The 20,530-nt window shown below is 48.6% G+C and overlaps 1 protein-coding gene across 3 annotated transcripts; it reads right to left on the bottom strand.

The window, feature by feature from the left end:
• Positions 1 to 3,193: 3,193 nt before the first annotated feature.
• TM9SF4 (transmembrane 9 superfamily member 4) lies at positions 3,194 to 20,490 on the bottom strand. 3 transcript variants are annotated; one of them, XM_086853104.1, is made up of 19 exons: positions 19,672 to 20,227; positions 19,192 to 19,379; positions 15,179 to 15,292; positions 13,617 to 13,716; positions 13,093 to 13,261; positions 12,884 to 13,013; positions 12,373 to 12,496; positions 11,437 to 11,555; positions 11,213 to 11,324; positions 10,745 to 10,815; positions 10,180 to 10,312; positions 9,608 to 9,689; positions 9,441 to 9,516; positions 9,019 to 9,102; positions 8,661 to 8,836; positions 8,266 to 8,329; positions 7,591 to 7,710; positions 6,989 to 7,078; positions 3,194 to 6,667 (listed from the first exon to the last, which is right to left on the bottom strand). In XM_086853104.1, the coding sequence occupies exons 5-19, from the start codon at positions 13,209 to 13,211 to the stop codon at positions 6,518 to 6,520; spliced, it is 1,650 nt and encodes a 549-aa protein (XP_086709230.1). In that variant the 5' UTR covers positions 13,212 to 13,261; positions 13,617 to 13,716; positions 15,179 to 15,292; positions 19,192 to 19,379; positions 19,672 to 20,227; the 3' UTR covers positions 3,194 to 6,517. The 3 variants fall into 3 exon arrangements, with proteins under 3 accessions (XP_086709230.1, XP_086709228.1, XP_086709229.1); XM_086853102.1 differs by lacking the exons at positions 19,192 to 19,379; positions 19,672 to 20,227 and adding an exon at positions 20,278 to 20,490; XM_086853103.1 differs by lacking the exon at positions 19,192 to 19,379 and having other exon boundaries at positions 19,672 to 20,088.
• Between the last annotated feature and the right edge of the window lie 40 nt (positions 20,491 to 20,530).

Raw genomic sequence — 20,530 nt, 5'->3', positions numbered from 1 at the left:
GCTACAATCTGTTCTGTGCTGGATGTGCAGGGCTGTGCTGGATGTGTGGTATTAAAAAAAAAAATCATCCCAGAAAGAGTTTGGGTTTGATTTTTGTTTTGGACCATGAGTTTGGGGCTGCAGGTCCAGGACATGGCTGTGAGTCAGGCAGGCAGAGCCCAGTAAACCATTTCACTGTGATCCCTCTGTTCTGGCATACCTGTACCAGGAAGTACAGGTGCAATGTACCAGATTGAGCCCAAGGGCAGCAACTACAGCACACTCGTTCATGAGGGCTTAGTTAAATAAAGGAATGTTTTAAATTGGCTGTCTTGGGGGGTGTCCAAAGCAATAGGAACAGTGCAGTCAACTAAGATATGAACCCATAGACCTCCAGTCAGCAAAAGGACAGGACATGAACTTGCCAGCCCTTACAAATCAGACCCTGGATTCTCAGAAAGCCAAGGACTTAATGTTCCTCTAGAAATAAGAACTAATAAACAGCCAAACCACTCCCTGGCAGCAGAGGGTTAACCCTTGCCCATCCTTTCAAGCTCAGATTGCCAGAACCCTGTGAAAGGCTGAAGATCTTTTTCCCCTTGGGATTACAGCTCACTTAAAATCCATTTGTAGGAAGGAACAACATGTTATCTTGCATTTGCTTCCACTGAATTTCACATGACAGAATACCCACACACTGTGTTGTGACAGACCCCGTTCTCTGTCTCACAACATTGCTGCACTTTAGCCTGTGTTGAAAAATGGTGTCACTTCAACTGGAATCCATTATTCACCTCAGGTAGATTGATGATTTCAGTACTTTTGTTGAGCTCAGCTCTTTGTTCTTTAATTCCTTCCTTGCTGACAGGTGAACAGCAGCTGCTGGGAAGATTTCCTGCAATTCACTGAAAAAATCCCCTTTTCCTTTCTCTACCATTGCACCACCTTTGCTCTCTGGATAGAACAACCCCACAGAGCATTTTCTGCTGCCTGCAATTAAAATTTCCAGAAATAAATCTTCAAAGAGGTGCTTCCCATCACACTACCTTCTTGCTTATCCTCTAATCCCAGTTAGTCAGGCTGACTGAATTCTCCCTCTGGTGACTATTTTTAGTTAATTGCCTGCCCAAGCCCTAGAGCTATTCTGCCACTGAACAGTGAAGTAGATGAATGGCTTGAACAGAACCACTTCAGGTTTCCATCCTCATCCAAAATTTTTGTCTTTTCCATAACTTATTTCTTGTATTTTTCCCAGTTCCTAGAGATGGGAGCTGCCACCTGAAGCTCTGAATCCCATCCTGTATGGTAGGGAGAAGGTGGTTTTGTTTAGTCTGGTCTGCTGGATCTGGGAAGCCCAGATTGTTTTCACCCCAATCCCCAGTTCTGGCACCTCACACCCTTTCCATGCCTGTGTACCATAATGTGCCACAGCCATATGAGCCTCTCTTGGAAAGCAGCTGGAAGCTGCCAGGAAGATGCTATTAGCACTGATCCAGCTGCTTTACAGGACCACTGTTCCTATTCCCCACCACCTCTCAGGTTCTGATGTCCCTGCTGCACGATCCATGCACACTCACATCAGGCTCACCTCTGGCTATTCCCACTGATGGACTTGCTTCCTTCTAGTGGATAATTGGGATCCCCTGAGAATCCTACACATTTCAGCTACTCTTGTGGCTGCAGGTGAGGAGTTTTCTCCTGTTTGCAGTCTCTACCTGGAGCCAGTTCTACATCTTCCCACAGGCCAAACATCACTTAACACTTCAGACTAGCATGCAAACAGGTCAAGCAAAAATGGAACTGGTGTTCAGAAATGAGACCAGAAAACAGATCACATTCTGCTTCTCACAAATCCACACCAGGAGATGAGCTTGGCTTTCTTGTTCAAAATATATTTTATTTCCATGTGCAGAGGTGGGCTGCAGGAGCCTGAAGCACCTTCCTCAGTCTGTGCTTGTGGCTGAAGCCAGGTTTGTGAGGTCCTTTCCACCAGTGTCTAAATACCAGCATGAAAATAGAACATACATGACACAGGGAGCTTCTCTGTATCAGATCACAGTGACAAGGAAAGTTAAAAGCATTGCAAAAGATAACCAGGGAATTTGGAATTACTTTTTTTTATTACTATAAGTAGGTCAGCTCTTCAGCTGGGGGAAGAATCCTCAACATTGAAGTGTCTTGTTACAAACCAACCATCCCTCACTTTTGTGTCTTTGTTTTGAACTACTGTGCAAGGGGATAACCAGCTCTAGCATGGAATGTGCTGAGTGGACAGGGACAGCCTCCAACACCTGGGACAGGCCAGGCTGGCTGAGTGTCCAGGTGAACAGGCCAGGGACCTGCCTGCAGCCCTTCTCCCTCTGTAGTCAGTGTCTTGTGCTTGAAGCTAACACACGAGCTTTGCTCACAGCCCTCAGCAGCACAACCCACTTCAGGGTGCAACACGAGGGTGCAGAAGCCTGCACACTGCAACACATCCCAGAAATCCTGCTAGAAGCCTCTCTGGAGTTTGAGTTCTTCTCACTGAGTGCCTCAGCCTCGATGCTTTGTGGAGCTTTCCCATTCTAGCGATTCCTGATATCTAGGGCGACTTTTAGAAAGACTGTTTTGTAACATTTGAGTGTTTTCCTTAAAAGAGGATATTGAAGAACACAGAGCTGTCTGCTGATGTACTCTTGAGACCCGGAGTGGCTACAAAGAGGACAAAAAAGAACCTGTAGAACCCCTGGGAGCAGCCAAGCTCCAAAACTGCTGCTGGAAGAAAAGCTACTGAGTGGCCTTTGCAGCCACAAGTCATGCCAAGAACCCTCTCCCAGCACAAGCTCTGCCATCTCCCACAGGAGCCTGTAAACTTCCCTTTGGAAGGTGAAGGGTTTGGGATTAGCCATGGGAGGGGATGGGAAAGCCACAGTGCCCCTCCCCAGGGCTGCCATTCACACTGTACCTTCTTGTGCTGGTTCTGGACAGGCCTCGTGCCCAGCCTCCCTCCCTGCAGCTACAGCTGCCAAAGCCAGAAACTTCCCATTGTTAAAGCTCTACTGGTTTTCTAAAAACAAACTTTCTAGCACTTTTACACAGAGTGAATAACCTCTTTTAATGGAGTATTTTGGGGGCTGTAAACAAGGTTTTTAAATTGTAATTAAGTGCCATTAGAAAATATATGGTTCATCACTAAAATTAGCTTTTGCAAAATGAAGTTCAAATTGAAAGCATCTTTTATAATGAAGTTGTTTATTAAAAGCATTTGGATGATCTACCCCAGGTGTCTTCATAGAGGGGAGTTTGGGTTTTGGTTGGATTAAGACAAGACAGACTCATAAGGCAGGTCAAAGACACAGTTCCCTACATGAAGCCACAGAGGTTTTTAAATTTCTTCCAAGCAAAGAATTAAACCCACAAGAAAAAACCCAGCACCCCACTGGGGAGGCAGCCACAGCAGACACCATTATCCCCTGTCAAGGAGAATGATGTTTATTAGACAGAAAGTTCTGGTCGCTTGGTTTCACTAAAATTTCCAGCCCATGTAGCAGCACTTCAGACAAGTCCAGCCCACTCCCCCTCACAAATAACTCTGACATGCTCTGCTTCCCACAGGCAGGAAAACCAGGACCAAACCTCAGCTTAAGCTACAACTGGCTGCAGGCACCAGCAGCATTTGAAGATGAAACAGGGCAAAGCACACAGGGCCCTCTTGGGATTCTCCTTCAGAACAGGGATTAAAAGCTGACAGCCATGATCAGTAATAGGTGCTTGTTTGAGAATGATCTAGTTTTCAGTTCTAGTTTTCATTTCTAATTCAGCCACCATTAAAATGTGCCCTTTCCTCAGCAGCTTTTCCCTGGTGCTGAGGACTGTGACAGAACATGAATTCACTCATCTGCCAAAAATGAGAAATAAGTTCAGCATAGATTGTCCTGATGGTGGAGCTGAAGAAGGGATTATTCTGATGATTTCTGAGTTTTGATTCAAGTATTTGCCAGCTCTGGTCTCACTCACAGGCACTCAGCAGCCCCCAACACTGGGCTCTGTAACCTGGGGGAATCACATCCATTGCTCTGCTGGGCAGACCATCTCAGGAAAAGGGAATTTACTTTGCCTCCCTCACCCAGCATTCCAGCAGAGACTCATTGATCTCCTGCCACACACCCCCCAGCAGAAACACACAAGCTCTGGGAAGCAAATGGAGCTGGAAGCCAAAGCTGGGGGTTCAGCTTCTGCAGCAGCAGCACTCCTCAAACTCTCACTCAAAGGAAGGAATGACAGCTCCCTTCCAAGCTGTCCTTTCCCACTCTGCTGCTCTAAAGCACTGCCCAGCACTGCCATCCAACAGTTCTGCTGCTCTGCCCTTCAGTGCCAAACATCAAACAACATGTCTCACACAAAAGACACAAGTTGCTCAAGTGATCTTACCCAGCAGCACAGCATCAGCAGATCAAATGCCTCAACTGGTGGCATAATTACAATATATGTCAGCATTCGGGGCATGCCACAGTGGGAGAAACTTAGTTTGCCAGGAGGAAATTATAACAAAGAAAACCAGAGTATTCCAAGCTCTGCTTCTGGCTGAAGCCACACATCACAGACCACATGGGTGTCAAACAGGCCAAGTGCTACAAAAAGAAATTCTCCAGAAGTGGCTTAGGAGAACCCAAGAGAGCAGGATGACAGGACAATGGCAGATTTATTTACAATAGGACATGAAGAATACATACATTAATTAAAAATTACAAAGAATACAGAGAAAACACTTCAGGGAAGGGAGAGGAATCAATGCTGGCTGAGCCTCTCCACTGGGGCAGGGGCAGAAGAAAAAAAAAGAAAAAAATAATCAACAAAAATCTCAGAGGGACCTCAAATCAGAACTGACACAGGACTCCACAGCACAGCTGGCTCACACATCCCCTCCTCCCTTTTTCCATCCATGATTCCTGGCTGATTAGATTCTGGCATGACGGGCAGGGCCAATAGGAAGGGACACAGGCCCTTGCATGGACCTGGTGGAAACTTATGGCAATTGGGGTTTAAAATAGGCCTCAAAGCCCTCTCTGGGAGCAAGGAGGGCTTTGGACAGTTTTGGGTTGGAATGATGTGACCTGTGGCAGCTGATCATTGGAAGACCTTACTCCAAGAAGAAAAAAATTCACAGAACTCACTAAAAAAACCTCTCCTCTGTAGTCCTGGCTGAATCCAGTGAATCTGGGGATGAAGGGAGCCTTCACTGCAACATGGAACCTTTTCACTGATAAACATCACTGAAGTGACCAAAATAAAAAAAAAACCCAAAAAACAAACAACCCAACTTTAACCTCTTTTGAAAAGAGCTTCCCACAGGCTGATTCAGGCATCAAGCCATGGGGAAAGAAGAGCCCATGTCAGCTATCCAGGAGAGCTTGGACTGTTTTTTGTGGAGAAGAACAAAATACAGCTATGGGGTGTACACTTTTCCTGTTCCCTGGAGGTAGAGAATTTCAGAGGAGGAGCAGAGAGCAGCAAGGGCAGCCAGAGCACAGGGCCAGCAAGAGAGCCCCGCTCCCAGCCATGGGACAGCTCACGGGGCCACCTGCCTGTGTCAGCCCCTTCAGCATGGTCTGCACAGCCCTCGGGCAGCTCGGGCCCAACACTGCCTCACATCACTTGGCACTAATGCCACGGCACCACAGCCATCTCTGCAGGATCCCAGTGGCATTCCCAGGAAGGAGCCTGCCCTGATTCCTCACTCATCCAGAGCAGAGCTATTGACAGAGCAAACTCTTGTAGTTACCTCGCGCATCCTTCCAGTCCTGTATTCCAGCACAACCACATCACTTCCATCAGGACGTATTTTCCTGCCTTCTGGAGAGGCAATCCCACCCTCCCACAGTGGCCTGTGCTGTCCGAGGCTGGAGGGAGGGAGGAGCGATGCCAAAGGTTGCTCAAGCTCTCTCAGGTGAAATTGCACTTCCCAGGCTCTGAATGGCACCTCCAGCAAATTGTAAACAAGCCGAAGCCGGGACTTCGGTGATCGGAGTGCGCCGGACTCCCGCTGGGTGAGCCTTTAGGCTCTGGTTATTCTGCCATAGTCAAGCTCCCTCTTCCGTGAAGACACGAAGGCAGGAGAAAAAACCAGTCTGATACTTGTCTGAAGAGTCTCCCTGAATCCTAGAGCACCCCAGGGGCTGGAAGAAAACGATTTCAACAAGTGTTTCCACTGCTGTCTCAAATCCGTTCATCATCAACATAAAAAAAAGGATGGATTAGCAAAAAGGGGGTTTACTTATACAGAGGGATATTTCTCTGCTAAAAAACTCCCTCAATTATGGAACAGGATAATAAAGTTAAAATGTAAGGTATCTACAGACCCCTTTTCCCCACAGAAGTAGCCCAGAATCCATGTACACTGTGCCAAAGTTACATTCCAAATCGAGGAGTTAATTATTTCTCTTGTGACTCTCCCACTGGATTTTTGTTTCCTTAAAAAGAGCTGGGAGAAGATGTCCCTGTCCCTCCCGGGAGGACACATGTTCAGAGGTGTCTGATTCCTGCTGGGGGGATTCCAGCTTCAGTCGATTTTCACAGCAGCGTAAATCTTCCGCACAAACATGTAGGCTGCGTAGAAACCAATGGTGCCCGTCAAGAGCCAGAAGGACAGGACCATGAGGGCAGTGTAGCCAAAGTACAGTAAGGAGGGAATGAACTCAACAATATCCAGCTGAAACAGAAGAGGATGAAAAAAATCAGCAAAATAAAGCACAGAGGCAACAAACCAACCAGTGCCCTCTGCGAGGGGAGCTCTGGCAACGAGAGGAAAACTTTCATTTTTGTCCAGCTGAAGGGAGATCCCCTTTGAGGTGCGGTCAGAGAATGTTGTTCTGCACAAGTCCTGGGGCACACCCTTCTCTCCTGTTTGGAAGGGCTGTCAGCACTGCCTTGGGCTGGCATGGGCAGACTAGGACTCAGCAGGCCCACCATTTCCTTTCCCAAATCCCACAGTCACCCCCAAAAACATGGCACTTTCACCCAGGAGGAATACCTTGTTCACAAAGTAGAAGACAGCATAAATCAGTACGTAGAAGGCAGATCCTCCGGACACCAGGAAGGTCCTCCACCACCAGCGGTAATCCTGACAGGATAAAGAGCCTCATTATCCCCCTGGACCTTCTTCTCTCCAGGCACTGCCTCAGGGAAGCTGTGGCCATTCCAAAACAGGGAGAACACTACCCATCTTCCTTCAAAGAAAATCCACAATTTGGGACTGGGGGGCTTTTTTTGTCACAAAAGTGTTTCCAAATCAAGAGATGTGATGCTGACAGTCAGGCTAAAAGCACCTGCTGCCTAAGGACATGGCTCACCTTTGGCCCTGCATTTTGTTTTGTATGTGGATGGAATGAAACAGCAGTTTGGGAACAGCTCAAAACACCCTGTGTCCAGCAAAGTTCCTGGTATGAAACCACAGTTCCCAGCCTAACAAATAATCAAGGAGCTTTAATTCCCTTTAGAGTGAAGAGACATTTGGAACAATCATAGCTGTGAAGCTGGGCCACACTAATCTTTGCTGAGCAGCAATAATGTGATCTGTGTTTTTCCAGGAGCAAGTACCCTCAGCTACCCGAATTACAAACATGGAAATCTCACCTCAGCACAGAGCTGGAAATACACCATGACAATGCTGATCTGGGAGCAGGATACCACCAGAATTATAAACACCAGGAAGAGGAAGCCAAAAAGGTAATAGAACTGGTTCTCCCAGATTGCCTGAAATAAACACACAGCAGGAATTTGTTCCCATGTTACTGTGATCAATCACTGAACGTGGGACTAACTTCTAGCAGCCAGCCAGGGGAAAATGAGGAGCCCCTCAGCCTCACCTAGATGAAACCACAGATTTAATGTGTTTCACAATGTCACTTCAAAAGATTCAGGTTGCAAAAAGGTGCACATGGACAGCTCTGAGGTAGCTTGTTCATTCCCCTGCATCTCCCAAGCAATGGAATTGCTTGCTCTGGGGAAGCAAATTTTTCCCCATCCACACAAGGTGAAAAATGGGCAGCAGCACAACAGTGACTGTCTCAAGACCAAGACCCCTCCTTGATGTAATGTTACAGTAAATTTTTTCTTTACCACAATTGTTCAAGCCACCAGGAGAGCCCCATAGCTCGCTCTGGAAACTACTGAATGGCCTGGAAGAAACCAATTACCCCTTTCAAAGAATACAGGAATAGGAGACTGCTCCAGTGGAAGTGCCCTCCCTTTCAAAAGCTTTGGCATGAAAGGAATCCTATTGAGGAGGAAAGTGGGTTAAATGCTTACACTAAAAATGAAGAACAGTTCGATGAACATGGCTCCAAAAGGCAGAATACCAGCCATGAGGATCCTAGAGAGCAGAAGCAAAAACCATAAGCAGCACAATAAAACTGTCTGGACATTAAAAATTCCTTGTAACCACACAGAACACTCCAAGCAAAGGCTCTACATTTCCAGGTTACTAAATTTCAGAGGCAATGTCACAGCTGCTCCCGCTGTTGAGCACGTACCATGGCTACAAGTACCCCTCATATAACATCCAAACTATTGATGCTGTCTCAAGAAACCCGATCTGCCATCTGTCCATGTCCAGAGAGCAGCAGCAGGTGACGCTCAGCAACCCAAGGGGAGCGAGGGGAGGGGGCTTAACTCACCGTATTTCCCAGACACTCATCACTCACCCCACAAATTTGTTCATATACCACCTCTGCTCCGGGATCTGCCTGGGAATCTGATTTGTCCGTACAGGATTGTCATAGGGCTGCTTGCGAAATCCAAAGTAGTAACCCAGGTAGACCAAGGGCAAGGAGATCCCAAACCACATGCAGAGCAAGGCCACCATGGTAGGGAAAGGCACCTGGAATCACACCAAGAGCCACAGAAGTGAGGCTGACAGCTCTCCTACCCTAGGGACTGATGTCATCGGCCAAGCCAACCCTCCAGACACCCACTTGGAAAGGTCTGGGAAGCCAAGTGAGTCCCTATCAGCCCAGTGACCCTCTCCCACCCAGCAGGCCCCAGGCTGAGGGTGGCACCTACCGCACCAGAGGAGTGTTTCCCCCAGATGAAGCAGTTGAGGACAAAGCAGATGCCGAAGACAACGCCTGGGTACAATGTTGCTGTCTGCAAGAGGAGCCACAATGTAAGAGAGAGCACCTGACTCATCAGCCAGATGTTCCTATGGAATGAGTCCATTACTGCTACAAGGCACACATGGAAGAAGTGTCCCTTTTGCTAAAAGACAAGGACACAGAGCTGAGCTGTGGGGAGGATCTTGCACAATCCTCTTTGCTCTAGTACATGCTCTGGTGGTGCCTATTCTGTACAGCTACAAGGACTGAATCCACAGCAAAAGTGCAGCACAGTCAGACTCTGTCCAGCTACCATAAATGTGTGAAGCTTATCCACAGATCTTGCCATCAGCAAACCTGGATAAACAGCACAGAACATTCAAGACTCACACAAAAAGCTCCCTTCTTCCATCGATGGCCTTTCAGAGTCCGGTATAAGCGGCCAGCAAAGAATCCACCAAAAACCCTGGACAGAAACAAGCCAAGACAACAAAAATGAGCTGTTGTTGCTGGGGAGAGGCAGGACAGCACAGGGGGGAAGCCATGGAGGCACCTACCCCATGAACATGAAGAGGAAGCAGGCAGTTGTCATCAGCGCACCCCGGCTCGAAGGCGACAGCATCCCCAGCATAGCAACAACTGCAGAGGGAAACAGGAACAGCAGCTCTGAGGGACATGTGCTGCAGCAGCTGGAGGACAGCGGCCTGTCCCATCTGCAGCCCACAGCTGCCTGCAATCTCTGCACAGGCCTGATTTCCTTCACCACATCACACATCCACAGCCTCCAGCACCAGGCAGAGAGGAAAGCACAGCTCTGATCTCAGCTACAGACCATGCTTCAGCCTGAGCTTCCCCAGGGATGGGAGCAGGTGCAGCTCAGCAGGCAAGGCACACCTGTGCAAGTCTTCCAGCCCACTATCAGCCAGGGCTCACAGCTTGGCAAAGGAAATACAAAGCTGCCTTCAGCTGGGCAATGTCATCCAGCAACTCTGCAGTACTGAGCCCAGGCTGAGGACAACAGGAAGCAGCTTCACGGGCCTCGCTCCAGATAAGGTGAGCACAGGGTGAAGTCAAACATCCTCAAGCATCATTCATATTACAGCCACCCCGTGCAACACATGCCACTTACAGATGACAATCAGGATCATACAGAAGAGCTGAATTCCAGAACCCAGGAGAGAGCTGAGGATCATAGGGTACTGTGGAGGCCTGAAGACATCTCCATGCACAAGTTTCCAACCAGATTCCTCCATGGTATCTTCCTATAGCAACAACAGAAAAAAGGTTATTTAGATGTGATGTCCCAGTGGAAATAAGGCCCTACCACAGTCAGCCTAAGAGGTTAACTTCCCTGGATCCAGTTTTTCTACTGAATTTCTCCACTCTAGCCAGGAAACTTCTTTCCTCTTGGGCGAGACCTGAATTGCTGGTGCCAGGGCATACATTTACAGGGGTGTCTGCAGTCATTGCTTAGGTCTGAAGATACCTGAACTGGTATGTGATTGTTCAGGCAGAAGAAGGTGTGTGACAGCACAACACAACTGCCCCCCCTCCCCATGGCGAGGGTTCAAATGAAATCAGGGGCAAGGGAAGAGACAATACACTCAAATCTGCACACTGGATCCCTCCTGGCCTGTGATCACCTCCTGTGATCCCTCCTCCCTCTAATCCCACCCCAAGGAACAAACACACACAATGTCATCTTCTTTGTTGTAGTTGGCAATGTCCTTCCGCAGAGTCCGGATGATGATCATGCTGAGAATCCCTGAAAACAAGCACAGAGTTCAGCTCAGAGGCTCCCACATGGCTGTGCTGCTCTCATGCTGTGCAACTACATGGCTCCCACCAACACACTGTTCTGGCTGGGAGAGGAGTTACTGAGTCATCAGCAAAGACAGAAACAAAACCCCAAAGAGCAGGGAAGGCAGTATTCCAGCTGAAATGGGGCACTGTGGCTTTCTTGTGGGTTTTTATACCCACTGGTAACTGCCTGACCCCACAGGACGCTGCTTGAACTGGGAGGCTTTAAATTGGTTTCCTGCTCCTTCTGACCAGGTTCAGATGTAGCCACATCCTCCTACTCAAGCCACCTGCAGCTAAGGCTTAAAGAAAATTCCTTGCAGATAATGATAAAGCCTTCCTCTCCCCACACATGCACTCACCTGAAAGGAAAAAGACAACCACAACCGAGTTAATGATAGAAAACCAGTGGATCTGCACGTCACTCATGGTCAGGTAGGTGTCCCAGCGGGAAGCCCACTTAATGTCACTTTCCTGAAAGAACAGGAGAGTTTTTCTCACACCAGCACATTCCCAATGTCTTCCACAACTCCACTGACAGACACTTGCAGCATCGCTGCCAGCCAGCTCCCCAGTACTTCCTCACCTCCCAGTGCACAGAGTAGGTGAAGAGTAACTGGTTCTCTTTAGTAGGATCTATTTCCTGAGGGGCAGAGCCCGTGGCTTCAGGCAGGGTGCACATGCTTTTCTCATCAGCCTTCAAGTCTGTAAGGGAAAGCATGGCACACAGTGAGCCCTTCCCTCAGACACCACCTCTCCCATGGAGCATCACCCTGAGGGCATTGGGCTGCAGTAATTCCAGGTGGGGAAGCACTCTTTCCTTGCTCACCTGCTCTGCAGTTTGCAAAACTATTCTCCTGACCAGCAGTGGAGCACCATTAACAAACTTTCAGGAAAGCTATGCACAGGGCTCTCCTTAACTGGAAGGATAAAAGCCAGAGGTTCTGAAGCCAAGGATCTGGAGCATGAACAAATCCTCTACTCCACATGATATGGTGAGAAACAAGACCTCTGCAGCCATGCCTGCTCTGCCAGAGGGGAGCTGCATGGGGTGGATCCACACCATGAACAACTGCCCCTCTAGACACCCTTTTCCACTGGGTTCACTGAGGTTGGAGAGTTTTCCCCTAACTACTATTGTTAAATTTCAATCCCCCAGAACAGTTCCAAACATCCTGTGTGTCTCTGAACCAGCACAGAGTGTCCCAGTCAGGGAGATCTGTGCCACAGCAAGAGCTAGAATGCCAGACGTGCCTCATACCAGATGACACAGTGCAAAAAAATCCAACCCCAAAACCTCAAACTCAGATCTTTTTACAGGAATTGATTTTCCATGAATTGCTGTTCATAGATATGTCTGTATTTTTGGTACTTCCTTAAAAACAAAACAGTTTCTTATTCTTTTAGACTCATTTCTGTGCACTGTGAAGCAACAACTGGCACCATGATACATCAGTGGCATCTGACTTTTGTCTATACAGGAGATTCTTCCCCCCTGCTCCCCTCCTCAAGAGTCTCTTACCTTCTAGTTTAATGCTTTGGGGAATCACCTCAAAGCGCACCACCCTGTAGGTGTGCTCCTGGCTCTCTTCCACATCCTCTCTGTGGTAGTAAAGGATGAAGGAGAGGTGGTTGTGCAGGTAGAACTGAAAGAGTGACATAAAATAAAACATCAGCACTCCATGGGAGGAAGAGGCAAAGCTGAGAAACAACAACTGCAGAAAACAGCTTCAGTGAGGGAAAACGAAAGGCTCCAACACCAGAGATCAGCCAGTCTTGGGGGCAGTGCTTTCGCTCTGCTGAGGGGAAACCACTGCATCAGCCTGACCAAAGGTACACAGTGAATAAAAGCAAGGACTCCTGGCTTTCCCACCTTTCCAGCACCACCCTCTTCTGCCCAAAAGAGACCTCTCTCTCATATTTCCATTACTAAACCCTTTGGTTGCATTCCCAATTCTGACACGCTCTGGCAGACCTCTAACAGACACCCAGATCTCCTCCAGGCACCCTCACACAGCACCTCAATTCTCTACCTTGTTACCGTCCATAAAGCCAAGCCTATATCCATGCTCAAACTGCACATCCTTCTCCTTCTTCTTCTCCTCTTCCTCACGATTGGAATAAAACTCCAGCCGTGTTGCCACAGGGAGGTTATCAGCAATGCTGAAAACACAGATTTCAGATCAAATTTGTCCACAGCACCAAATTCCCCCAACACAAACCCATGCTTGAGGTGACTCACAGGTGGACGTAGTAATCCTCCCTGATGCGCTCAGCGATGAGCTTGCTCTGCTCCACTGTCAGAGTGACTGGCTTGTTGGGAAAGTTGCACAGAACTTCACATTTCTTCTCCACATTCATGGAAACCTGGAAAGGTGTATTTACAATTCGGTCCCCTCGAAGAACCTCACCTGGAAAACAGGAAAACACAGGCAGGGTTGGAGACTGCCAGGCTTCCTGCTGCTGATCCTGCTGCCAGGCACTGTGCAGCTGGAGGGACCACAGCAGATATCCTTTGCTACCCCAGGTGCAAGGATAAGACTGCAAGTCAGTATAGCCACTGTGTTGGAAGTATCCAGCCCTGCTTATGAAGCAGGTTACATGCTCTCCTTCAGGACAAGCACTTCCTCTGTCCAACACATGGACACTGCCCTTTGCAGACAGCCAGCACACTGTGAATCAGGAGAAGCAGGTTGTCTCAGCTAAGCAGAAGGGACACTTGCAATTGCTTTTACCCCTGTAAACACCCCCCACACAGGTACACACCGAGGTTCTCAGCCTTGTACGTGATCTTGCTGGGCTGGCAGAAGGGCAGTGAGTAGTACTCATATGGCAGCTGGGTCCGAGAGCTCGTCAGCTTCACAGCCTGCAGGAAGCATGGAAGGATTATCCCCAGGAAAAAACTCCAGATAATTTCCTCTCCTCTCAGCATCATCATCCTGTAGCTGATGCTTACTTCAAGACACCTTCCATAAAACTCACTTCCAGGAGGTGGTACTACTACTATTACTACTACTACTATTAAAAATAGTAACAGAGACAGATGTTCCTGAGAGACTTCCAGTAGCAATTCATTCACAGAGAAACACTCAAAGAACAAAACATGATGGTTTCACAAATTTATGTCTCAATGGAGTCCTAAGAAACAACAAAGAGCTCAAAAGAGATTCAAGAGTCACATTTCATACAAGATTTCCTCAAACAAAAATTCATATCCCACTGGACCTAGAGGTCTGGCCTCCAGTGCTATGAAGAGTTCAGCAATTTTAATTTCTGCAAGAGAAGCCAGAGAGCCATCAGTCTGGGAAGACAAGGTGACCAACTACAAACATTCCTGGAGAGTTTCCACAAATCACAGGGTACAAGGGAAGTGCAAACACATACCACAACAGCCAAGACCACAGTTGCTCTGGAAAAAAGAAGTTTTGTAACACAGCCAAGCTTGTTTATTGGAAGAGTGCTGGCAAACACACTGACTTGCCTAAGCACTTGAGGATGCATTTGGCTCCTGAAATCCCTTTGAGAACAGCCATTCCAAAACCTTCTTCTTCTGGGAAGCTTACTGTAGCCACAGACAAGTCTCATTTGCTTAAAAATAGCCTAAGTCTGGCAGTCTGTGGCCAAAGAGAAAACTGTGCCCTGCTTCACGTGGGAGCAGCCAACCTCAGCAGCCCCAAGGGTGCTGGATTTGCTGAGACAGAGGCCACAGCTTTAGAAAAATAAATTAAATGGGCTATAAATCACTGATGTCTGAAGATAAAGCCTGGCTTCCTTGTGGATAGGTGCAGCAGCTCTGTCACTGAGCACCAGTAACACTGCACAGGAACAGCTCTCAGCAAGGCTGGTCTCAAAGATCTGCAAGGTTCAAAGACAAACACCTCCACTTGGGAAGAGCTTTTCATGGATTTCCCTGAAGGCACAACATGAGCAAACTGGGTATTGAGATCTGATTCAGACCTTATTCACCTTCCACCCAAAGGAACACTCTGTGTAAACACTTAGAGTCAGCATAATGCTGGAGAAATTAAATTCACTTCAAAGCCACAGTGAGAAAGGGACCCTTTTCCCAAACAGAGTAGCATCTTGAGGACTTTGGTGCAACTGCTGAAGGAATTTGGTAGAAGAGATCAGAAGCAAGAAAAGGAATCATGTTGGGACCCAAATATTGTGAAACAGAGGAAATATCTGAATGCAAAATTTTAGCAACAACAGGATCCCCAAATTTAAGTTTCCAGTCCCTCTTAGCTGCTATGGTGTAAAAAAGAAAAAACCCAAAAGACAAAAAAAACCCCAAACCAAACAGACTAACAGCACTGAGATTATCCTACCTTTATTTCTACAGGATCATTGCGGTGGAAGTTGATGGGAGCCACCCCAGGTACATAGAACGAGTCTGTGCTGTGTAGCAACAACAGCAGGCCCAGCACATATCTCAGCCTTTCCTGCAAAAAGGAGAAGGAACAGTAAAATACAACAGAAACACTGGACCATTAGAGATGGGCAACAACACTGGAAATGTTCATCCCAGACATTAGAAAGGCTGCGCAGCCAGGTGATTAAACAGAAATTAAATTAAATTCACAAAAGCTGTTCTGCTTGTGACTCTCACCAAGTCACTTTCCACTCAGTGTGTCTCTGCCTCTCCATCTGCAATTAGGAAAACTTTGGCTTTGCTCAACCACAAGAAAAATGCCATTTTTACCTGCACCATGGGGCACTGAGCAAGCTTTTCTGCTTGCCCCCACTGAGCTCCCTGTGTTAGAAAACTCCATGGATTAGCAGAGAAGAGGGCTGTAGCCCTGGCAGTGGATGTGTGTCAGCTCTGCACAGCAGCACTTACCCTGGAGCTGAATACAGATGGATGCTCACAGCCACTACCTGCAGAAGAGTAGTTACTGTGGAGTCAGATGTGACACCAGTAACTGCACCCACAGGGATGTTCCCATCACCACTCTCTCCTGCTCCACTCTGCTTTCCTCACCCCTCCAGGCCACAACACAGCTCAGTAACATGGCAAAAAATTCTTCACCCCTTTTATAGGGAGCATGGTGACAAGTCAGGCTGCAAGGTTCAATCAGCTCCAGGAGAATCTCTCCAGGAGAACCCAGACCCCAACACAGACACAGCAAACCCTTTATTTAATACACCTTGCTGTTCCTCAGCCCCTCTCGTTACCTCAGGTAACCCAGCTCAAGCACGAGCAGGAAGGCTGTGCAATGAAAATCAAGCTTTAGAGTATTAGCCAGCAGCAGCTTGCCTGGATTAGGACATCAGCTCTGATATAATCTCACAGCACTACTAGCTTCAGCCCCTTCTCCTGAACTCCCTGTGTGTATGGCACTACTGGAAAACCACACAAAACATGGTTTGGGACAACTCTTGAGCTAATGCTGCCAAAGTAAGAAACCAAATCCCCACTGTTCCTGTGTGTCCTCAGCAGCGTCAGTCAGTCTGACTGACAGCACCACAGGGAACACAGCAGCTCTATCATGGGGATCCTTCCTCAGGCTGGGGGAGAACAAATAATAAACAAACAAACAAACAAACAAGCAAATAAATAAATAAAATCTGTGTTTGGCCCAGACAACTGTGAGGGCAAACCAGAGCATCCAGAATTAGTGGAATTGAGCAGGATAAAAAAAAAAAAAAAGGTAGAGCTATCAGGGGGTTGAAAGTCTAAAATGTATTTAAGATGCAAATGCTAGGCACCTACAGAAAATAGCAATACTGAATCATCAGATACATGTGGCCTTCCAGTACCTGAAGGGAGCCTACAAGAAAAATTGAGAGAGACTATTTACAAGACCACGGAGTACAGGACAAGGGGGAACAGCTTTAAAATGACAGAGTAGGGTTAGATTGTATATTTGGAAGAAATTCTTCCCTGTGAGAATGGTGAGGCATTGGCACAGGCTGTCCAGAGAAGATGCAGCTGCCCCATCCCTGGAATTGCTCAAGACCAGGCTGGATGGAGTTTGGAGCAGCCTGGGATAGTGGAAGGTGTCCCTGCCCATAGCAGTGGGGTGGAACAAGATGAGCTTTAAGGACCCTGCCAACCCAAACCACTCTGTGATTGTGTGATTTTTTTGCTTACAAAGGGGATTTTCAGATCTATTCTAAGCACAGCCAAATACACTTGGAGCAGGCATAAAGCCCCAGCTTGGAAACACTTGTTAAAACTGCCTGATATTCAGTAGTGATCTGCCTTGAGGCAACATGGGGCTTATTTTCTGTGCTACACCAAATTTTGCCTTTCCAATCTTTAAAGGCAGCGCTCAGTGGCTCTCTGCAGAGTAGGAAAAGGTCTCCTGGACAGGGGAAGCAGTGGAAGGAATCTGGATTCTTGTCCCACACTGCACTCCAGAGCAGCCAGCAACATTTGTCACTGAAGTGACAGACCTACACAATGCTACTCAAAACCCAAAACCACACCACTGCCACCCTTGCCCCAGCAGGCTGGGAGGTGACAAGACCAGGACAGAACTTTGGCAGACACTCAGGAGACACATGAGCATGCAGAAGATGAAATTTTTGATGACAATTTTGGCAGAAATCAGGCTGTCTTTGCATACAGATGAAGATGACTCAGGCAGCACCAGGCAACAAGACAAGAGGGTGACTCTGTAAAGCCTTGCCAGGAAAGAACAGTTGGTAGCAAGATATGGGGAAGCTGCTATGCAACAGGTGGAGGAAACTTTGGAAGCAAAACATGAAGGAAATGCCCAGCGCAGGTTCCTGAGCTGGCAGAGCACAGGGAAGCTGAGAGCAGGGGCCTTTCTCATCAGGACCTTTGCTCGTATACTGACAAACGTGCTTCATCTCCAAACGAAGGCAGCAGCTTAGAAACTGCAACATGGACACCATCCAAAACATCTCTGTAACTCATAGCCTGGCCAGGTGATTGTCTCACACAGGGGATGCCTGCAAGCTGAGTTCTCTCCTATGCCAGGTTAGAACTTCCAGGAGGGAGCTCTGTTTTGGTTCAGTCACAGAGCCCTGGCAAGGCCCAGGCTTCCAGCAAACAGGACACACAGCTTCACAGCCTTTTCCAAATATTTACATTTCAAAAACATGCACAAAACCCCCTCAAATTACAATCTTGCATCTGAGGTGTCAGGAAATCATGTAATGGTGCAACAAGTAGCACAACAAATATGCACAACTCTAGACTGAGAAAAACCCAGCTGCAAGTAGGCAAAAATAGTTCAGATTGCCTAAGCCTGATTATTTTCCTACATGCAGACATGCAGAGACACCCTTTCTTAGGAGAACATGATCTAAATAAAAGAAATAACTGCAGGAGCACGATCACCCATTCCTGTCCCTCAGATCAAAAGTTCACACATAAACCTTCTCCAAGAAGGGCCTTTTGGATAATTATCACTAGTTTTGGGGTCTGCAGACAACCTCGGGGTTATGCCATTAATAAAGACTTACAACAATGTTGCCATTTTCTGTGAATTCACAGAAGGTTCACAAACCATGTAAGCAAAACAGAGGGACTTGTTCTCCAAATCCCAGTCTGGCCCAGCATGAAGAGGCCCTGAAACATCCAGTTATTACCACACTTGTCCCTCCCTAGGGCTCGTGGTCCCTCCAGCTACCACTGCCAGAATCTGACCTCCAGCATTTATTTAAGGGAAAGGGGAAACAGCAGCTGCTCCCTGGGGCACTCCACAACAGCTCAAATGTGTTCCAGAGGGTCCATGGCCTGGCCATGTGCACCCAGGACATCTCTGCCCAGGTTACTGTAAACAACTTGAAGAAATCCTCAAGCAGCAGCAATTTCAAGCATCTAAACTGAGCTGGTGCTGAAGTAGGGCTGGTTGAGGTCTTAAGAGTTTCACAATCCACACAGGAACTGAAGAACAGAACAAAGTATTTGTTCAAAGAGACAAAAAGGAAGCAGGAAGTGACAGTGATGGATATCATTAATTGTCTCATCTCTTTTTGGCAGAGAAGGGCAACAGGGACATCAAAGAGCCATAATCAAGAGCTGTTAATTTTCAAAGACAGCTTTGAAGAAAAACAGGGAAAACAACCTGTAAAGAGTCATTTGTCCAAATGGATTCACAGAGCTCTCCTATTCCATTTCCTTACTGAAACCTTTTTAATATGGTGACAGAAAGGGAGGAAAGCTCTAACCCACTACTCTGTGGGAGGGGAAAAAACCAACAAGCTCTCTGACACATGTAACCTTCATTCTGCCCTCAGGCACATTAGCAGTACTAACAGTGCTAATGGCACCCTTGCTCATCCCCTTTTCCAAGGGCTGCCTCCCTGGATGATCCTGTCAACTGTCTGGATGAACTCATCTTTATTACACCCCTGCCCTGCTCACCCTGCACTGGAGGAGCCACCGAGAGCTCTTCAGAAGGAGCCAAGTGCTCCATTCACATTGACTTCAGAACTCCTTTGACACCAGGAGAGCTGCCGGCTCTCTGCCCTTCGCATAACACAGCCACGAGGAAATTCCCAGTAGGACCATCCCCAGCTCTCACAGTCAGCTGAGCACTCCTTCCTCCCTGCCTGGGGGAAAGCCAGCAGAACATGAAGACACTTAAAGCAAATTAAAGGAAAACCTCGGCTCTCCCAATCCCTTCCCAGTCTCTCTGTGAGTCACCTCACAGCCCAGCCAGCAGCGACCTTTGTATCAGCACACATCCTTTACCCATACCGCTATTCCTGCAATGCATTGCCATAAAAATACCCTGCTATGAAAGCAAGGAGGAAATCCGTTTTACTCCTACAAGACCTCAAGGCAGATAACAGATGTCTCAGCAGCCTAATTTCTCCTCTGTGTGGTAGCACTGATGCTCACCAGGAACACCTTCAGTTCTCCGAGGATTCAAGGAACAATTCAATGGGAATAACAGGGATCCTGGGACGCGGGAAGGTGAAGCAGCTGCTCAAACCCGGACGCGACAACCACCACCAAACATTTGTGAAAACCACACACAGAGCAACAGCCTCCGTGCTCAGCACCAGCACCGGGCCCAGGCTGACACCTCGGAAGGCAAAAGGAAATGTCGGTGCTTCCTACAACCCACACCGCTCCGAACACCCCGCCCGGCCCCTCCTGCCCAGACAGCGCCGTGAACCGCAGAAAGGGAGCCAGCTTTGCTGCCGAGGGAGCGCGAAACAGGCGGGACAGGAACGCGCTGGGCTCCGCTGGACCCCTGGGCACCGAGCGGCGGCCCGAGCTCTGCCCGCCATAGGTGACACCGCCGGGAGACGCGGGGCAGCTGCAAGGCCCCGCGCGGGAGCGGGGAGCCTCCTCCGGCCAGGGGCCAGGCCGGCATCCCTCCCAGAGCGGCGCAGGCCCGACTGGAGCCCCCGCACCGAGCCCCGCGCAGGGGCCGCGGCCGGGCCGAGCCGCGGGACAGCGGCCGGGACGCGGGGCCGGGCCGGGCCCCGCCGCACTCACCATCGCCGCCGACGCCGCCATCTTGGATCCACGTGTCGGCGCTGACGTCACCGGAAGCGGCGCGCGGTTGGCTGTGGGGCCGATCGCCATGGCGACCGCGCCGGCCGGGCGGGACCGCGCCGGGCGGCCGCGCTCCGCGCTGCCGGGGCCGGGCCCAGCTTAGCCCCGGATCAGCCCAGCCCTCCTGCCGGGCGGGGTCGGGCGGGGGTCTCCGCTCCGGTCCCCAGCGGGTTTCCGGCCCCGCAAAGCCGGT

Source organism: Cyanistes caeruleus, chromosome 16 (assembly GCF_971803275.1).
Source record: "Cyanistes caeruleus chromosome 16, bCyaCae1.hap1.1, whole genome shotgun sequence".
In the NCBI taxonomy this organism is placed as follows: Eukaryota; Metazoa; Chordata; class Aves; order Passeriformes; family Paridae; genus Cyanistes; species Cyanistes caeruleus.
This window is presented reverse-complemented; position numbering and strand designations above follow the sequence as displayed.